Genomic DNA, 6,000 nt, shown 5'->3' with positions numbered 1-6,000 from the left:
TTATAATCTCTAGTTAGTTTGATATCGTTAAAATACCGAAAAAAGTAAAAATTACTGACTGACCAGAAGTCATAAATAAAAAAGTAATTCAGATTTAAATTTTGTAGCTGGTATAAATTATGCATCTAGAACTAGAACACTACTGAATATGCCCTTTTATTCATCCTTTATCCTGTATGAATTGAGCTTGAAAGAAAAAACATGATTTTTTAATAAAACAGTTGAATTGATTTTTTTCCATTATTTTTTGACCAATTTTTGAACAGAACACACGTTATTTGCAATTGCTGTGTGACATAACAATCCAACATGAATCGTTTATTTCCCAAATGCACACACATTAACAGATATCGAATACCGTAAACGAAACTTAATAGCCAACATACCAATGGACTGAAAGTGACAATCAAGCTTCGCCATAATAATATTTACTCGTTTCACAAAAACCAGTTTAGTTTTCTAATATTTTCCAATCAATGAAACATGATTTTTTGATAACATTAATTAATTTCTTTATTCCGCTTTCGTTTGCTAACTACATGAAATATTTAAAAGGTACTGAACTATTTTGGCTTAGGTCGCGTCAATACATATCTAGCGGTTGAAGGTTAGATATATGTACGTGCAGCGTCTGACATTTTTGTCATAATAATACTTTTGATTTTCCTTCGATTGATCACTTCGCCTATCCTTACATGCTACTGAATGATCCGAAATGATGCTATGAGGAATATTTGTTTCGGGGTCTCGAGTCGATATTTTCTATACATTCAACAATAACAAAAATCAACAAGCTTAACGGTGGAATATTAATGATAACAATTGCACAGGTCCCTCAATCACAAAAGAGTACCCTCGGTTCTGGTGGTACGCTGGTGTCACAGAAAATGTCGAGTAGCAGCAGTGTGCTATTAAATAACGATACAATTAAATAACAAATGATGGTGAAACTACATCTAAAAACAGAATGAAACGAAAAAAGATCAACTATTAACAGTAATAAAAACGATAATGCAAATATTAACTGCTCGTAAAATTCGTTCCGAAAGGTGAAATTAGTTTAATTGGTTTTAAACAAGTGTAAATTTTTGTCCGATGAATTTAGAAAAAATAAACGATTCAATTAATACTACCTACTTTCGTCGTATCGTCTTTATCGTTTTAACACTAGAAGCTTATTAAACTGACTTAGCGCGGCTAATGCATGGAAGCTTTTTCTAGTAGAATGAAATCGCTCTGGTGGAGAGTAGCTAAAGCTCTCGCTTGCTCACCAGTAAAAAGCTTTCTTCTCGTGCTTCGCAGTGAATATTCGATTTTATGTACACATTTTCCTCTTGGCTTACGAGGAACAGTAACAAAATACTTGTAATAGCTAGTTCTAACGGGTACAACACTTTCATTGCCGCTATTTCCTAACTTCGTGGGACGAATGTACACTTTCGTAGCTAACTTCTGCGTGGAATCCTTTTTCATCGGCGGTGTAGCGAACGTTCTGAACTCGTCCGTCCGGTAACAGTATGTGATATTCTCCGCGTGTAACACCGTTGTCCCGATTCTGCACATGCCCGAAGTCATTTCCAGTGTGAAAATCACGTACTCGATATCCGAAAGCATATCCTTCCGAGTCCTGAAATGTAAATCGTATGGAAATATTACAGCAGGAGATTCTATCGCATTAAGTACTTACATCTAAATCTTCACTGGATTCATGATGATAGTGATCGGGCTCACTATGCGGATTGTATTCTTCCTGGTTCAGCGGGTGATGGTGTTGAATTTGTTCGTGGTAACGGTGGTCCAGCTGTCTAGTTTGATATTGCACACTGACCGGCTCAGGGGTTGCATGAATCTCATGATATTCCTGATATGGAGACGATTCTTGGCTGTTGGCATGCACTTCGTAACTGCTGGCTTCTGCTTGGGGTGTAGCCGACGTGGATCCTATAATGTATGTCGCATGAGTCGGAGTAGCTACCGTTGGGCCTACCAGATCAGTATCCGATATATCGGATACCACCTCCTTGATGGGGGTGTAATCTTTCGTCATAGGAACCTGAAGCTGTGGGTTCATTTGTACCGTGTGATACAAAGTGTTTGGATTGGGATCTTCATACAAAATTTTTGGACCATTTTCGATCTTAACACTACGGTAGCCGGGTGTTTTCTTTGGTAACGGATTCGGTGTGGTTGGTTCTCCTGGGAACATGACAGGAGCGGTACTATCTTGGGGCCGAATCCGGGTTTTCATTGTCTGCAGAGGTTGTTGATTACCGATCGGGATCGGCATGTGTAGGAGATTATTAAGCCCTCTCAGTTGCGCAGTCGGCCTTTTGCCGATTAGTGCCGATAGGGCTGCTATACTACTTCCAGTTTTATCGTAATTCTCGGAGGAGTGCGATGATGATTCTTGTGATTTTGAGTGCTCCACATTGTTGTGATCGTAGTAAGAAGCATCGGTCTGTTCTTTGGAATCTGGAACGACGATGTTCAAGTTTTGATAAGAGTCAACCTGTTCCTTTTGTTGCTCGTATCGTAGTTCTACAGGTCCGTACGGATTGTTATAGTTAGATTGATCTTCGGAAGAGGTTGCTGGAGCGGTTGGCTCTTTGTCATACAAAATAGAGATCGTTGGTTGAACGGTAATTTTTGTTCTTGGTCTAACCGGTACGGGAATTTCTTTGATTAGGTATTGAATTTTTGGTTTCTCTTGAATTTCCTTTGAAGCTCCGGAATATTGATGGGACTGTTCGTATCTTGGTGAAAGGTCTTTCATTTTGTGACTTTCCATAGTCGGTTTGTATGTTTGGACATACTGTGGACTAACGACTAATGGTGGATATACCGTTTTTTGCTGAAGTCTTTTCGGTCGTTGAACATTCGATCCAGACCACCAGGTTCCGGGAGAAGATTTTTCTGGTTTCAAATTTTCACTAGATTCGCTTGAAATCGGTTTGGTTGGTACAAATCCTGATTCCATTTGAGGATTATTGACCAATTTTGATTCTTGCGAACCTGCCTGATTTGTTTTAGAGCTTGTAGTAGAGCTATAAGGCTTTTTGGTTTTAGGTTTCTTATCACCAAAATAATATTTAGTGCCCCTTGATGGCTCCTCTGTGGTCTTACCGTTCATTCGTTCATTTTCCTTTATCGCAATATCAATCGCTTTCTGAACACCCAGGGGTAAATCTTCATAATTTGCCATTTTTTTCTTATTGGCCCTGGAAACCTTCACCCTCCGAGATTCTTCAATGTTCATATCCGATTCCTCCATCGCATCATCCCGTTTATCTTTCTTACCTTCTCGTTTCCTCAATTCAGGTCGCTCAACAATCTCGTCATGGACGGAACCTTTCGTGAAGGTATCAGATGTAGTGAAAGGCATTCTAAGGTTCGGATTTTCTTCCATCATCTGTTTGTGGAAAAGTTTTGTATCCCGATCGGGCGTCTTGGCGTCCTGCAGTTCAAAAGAAACCATTTTCCGTCCTTCTTTGCTTTCCGCATCCGCCGAACGTCTTTTTCTAGTGCTATGCGATTTATTTTCTGTTTGCAGGTTTGGCTTTTCCGTCATCGCGTCCTTAAACTCGAACCGAAAAATCTCACGGGGAACTGGCTCAATTCGTTTCGCGTTTCGTTCGGTACTCTGTCGTTTTGTCCTAGGTTTTACTTTTTCGATTGCAGATAGATTCTCTGGATCTTGGTGGTCGATCATGACATCGTCCAAAGTAAACCGCAGCATCTCTCTTGGAATTATATCAACCTTTTTCGCGTGACGTGGTGCTGATGGAAGATCCAAACGCTTCCTTCTAGGGGAAGCGATTTGCTTCAGATTTTCCAACCGAATGCGATCGTATTGCGTTTCTTCGAAATTTTGATATCGCTCGCTGGATGTCGTGTAGGGATTGTACTGAGGAGGCACCAGGTTGGTGAAGCTGTCACGCAACTGGCGGTTGCGGCGATTCAGGTATGCTTGCATTCCCTGGAATAGTGAATGGTAAAATTAGTGACAATTGAAATCAAACGATCGCGTCTGATGCATAAAAGCGTGGACACAGTCAAACAGCTGTTAGTCGAGCTCAGTAGCTCCTTGAGAGGTTTTTTTTTTCTAAATGATGCTATTTTGTTTATGTTTGAAAGAGAAAGGCTGCTGTGTAATGCATGAGGAAGTCAAAGAAGTACTTCAACGAGTAGGTCAGTCATTATAAATAGGTTGGTAATCATTTAGGGGTTATCCTATGTTTGAGCTTAGGGCACATAATTGAATTTACTTTTCTTTACGTTTCGTCTTAGACTATCTTTAAATGACTATACCTGAATCGGCCAGTATAAGCTGAAAACGATGTTTTCGTTGGGCACGTTAGTAAGGACGTTTCACGTCGGAGCAAAACATAAATTGTTTTGAAAACAGTATGAACATTACTTCTGCTTAGCGGTTTATATTGAACTGCTGGGTGGCACAAGAGTTTAACATAAACTGCCTTAGTAGAAACTTAAAGATAAGTAGGTTGGTAATGTCGATAATACTCCTAATCGAGCGAGTGAACGCAATGATTCGCGCATTACTCAATTTTGGTTTTTCAAGAAGGTGTTGTAGAATTAAAAGCAAAAGGACACATAAAACGGAATGATTCGTAGGAGAGAAATGGGAAATAAAGTGAAGTATCCGAGTACTTTAGAAAAGTCTACGTTGAGCGAAAACGTTCGAAATTTTAAGAAAACTAAGTCGAAACATTTCAAAACAAACTGCTGCCAAAATATTCTAGGATACAGATTTCAGATTTTTGAATTAGATGTCTTTCAGAGTCGTAAATTATTTCAATCATCGATCTAGTTTCCACTTGCTACAATTATGGCCTCCACACGCTTCCGGAACGTATGACAGCACCGAAGGTGTAGCCTGGATCCATTCTGCTCCCGGTACGAGTCTATGTTTTTCGGAGGCTTACTGTAATCGGGTGGTGTTTAGGACAGGCTCGGGTTTTCATAACGCGGCATACCGGCCATAATCTAGCGGAATAAGACCGATGCTGAATTCACATAACTTTTGCCTAGAACGACAGATGTTCCTGCAACAATTCCTGAGTGCGATTCAAGGTGTGACACGGAGTCCCATCTTGTTGAAATACACCAAACTATTGATAAGTGATACACCAATAGAACCGGTGCAGAAAAGTGCAAAAACAAACGGTTCTAGTGCAACCTTAGCTGCACCGGTGTAGCGCAATTTAAAAACAAAAACGCCAGAAGTAAATCGTTTTCTTTTATACATAGCTTACCATTGTATGAATAACCTTACGTGCATGCAAAGAAAACCAAAGAAAATTGTATGCAAAGGTAAAACAACAATCTTATTTGTAAGATGGTAGGTACAGATTCACAAGAATGGCTTCATCACAGTACTGATCTGAAATGATTTCCGATTTTTCAAACGGTCCTCAAACGTTCCTTACTCATTGATTCATTTATAAAATTGGAAGCGCACAGACTTGGTCGCTTGTCAAGCAACGAACTCTGCATGACCAACTGTAACTAAATTGAATTTTGATGATGCGAAATACGCATGCCAATCGACGCTGAAAAAAACCTACTTCATTTGGAGTAATTTGTTTCATAGAAAACTAGGCGCTTAACTTAATTTATTCTAGGGTTATGACAAGGGCAATTCCAACGAATAGTTTTCAAGTTCAACGACATGTTTTGATTTTGAGTTCGTATTTTTGAAACTAATAACAACTAAAATCAAAGTCCCATTACGCTTCAGATACAGCATTAAGCATTGATGTTGTCTATAGTTGATGAGCACTTACATCCTGGTTTCCTCGAGTAGTGAAGTACGCATTAGTTGGTCGACCCAGCTCGAATACATCTTCAAAAACAGCGGCCGGCGGTCGAGACCCGTACACCATTGGCAGCAGAAGTAGAAGGAACTGAAAAAAAACGGAAAAAAGTTACAAACATTAGCTTACTATAGCAATTAGTTAGATGATTCATTCGTAATTTTTG

The 6,000-nt window shown here is 39.5% G+C and overlaps 1 protein-coding gene across 4 annotated transcripts in view; it reads right to left on the bottom strand.

Annotated features, from left to right (window-relative positions):
- Positions 1-522: 522 nt before the first annotated feature.
- LOC131436684 (uncharacterized) overlaps positions 523-6,000 on the bottom strand; it is a 58,425-nt gene continuing 52,947 nt past the window's right edge. For 3 of the 4 annotated variants that reach the window (XM_058605545.1, XM_058605546.1, XM_058605544.1), the window contains exons 2-4: positions 5,805-5,924; positions 1,688-3,976; positions 523-1,627 (exon numbers count right to left, since the gene is read on the bottom strand). In XM_058605545.1, the coding sequence (XP_058461528.1) occupies positions 1,406-1,627; positions 1,688-3,976; positions 5,805-5,903 (2,610 nt within the window). In that variant the 5' untranslated portion in view covers positions 5,904-5,924 and the 3' untranslated portion in view covers positions 523-1,405. The remainder of the gene's footprint in view (positions 1,628-1,687; positions 3,977-5,804; positions 5,925-6,000) is intronic. The other variant, XR_009230657.1, reaches the window with a different exon arrangement.

This window comes from Malaya genurostris, chromosome 3 (genome assembly GCF_030247185.1).
Source record: "Malaya genurostris strain Urasoe2022 chromosome 3, Malgen_1.1, whole genome shotgun sequence".
NCBI classification, from domain to species: Eukaryota; Metazoa; Arthropoda; class Insecta; order Diptera; family Culicidae; genus Malaya; species Malaya genurostris.
This window is presented reverse-complemented; position numbering and strand designations above follow the sequence as displayed.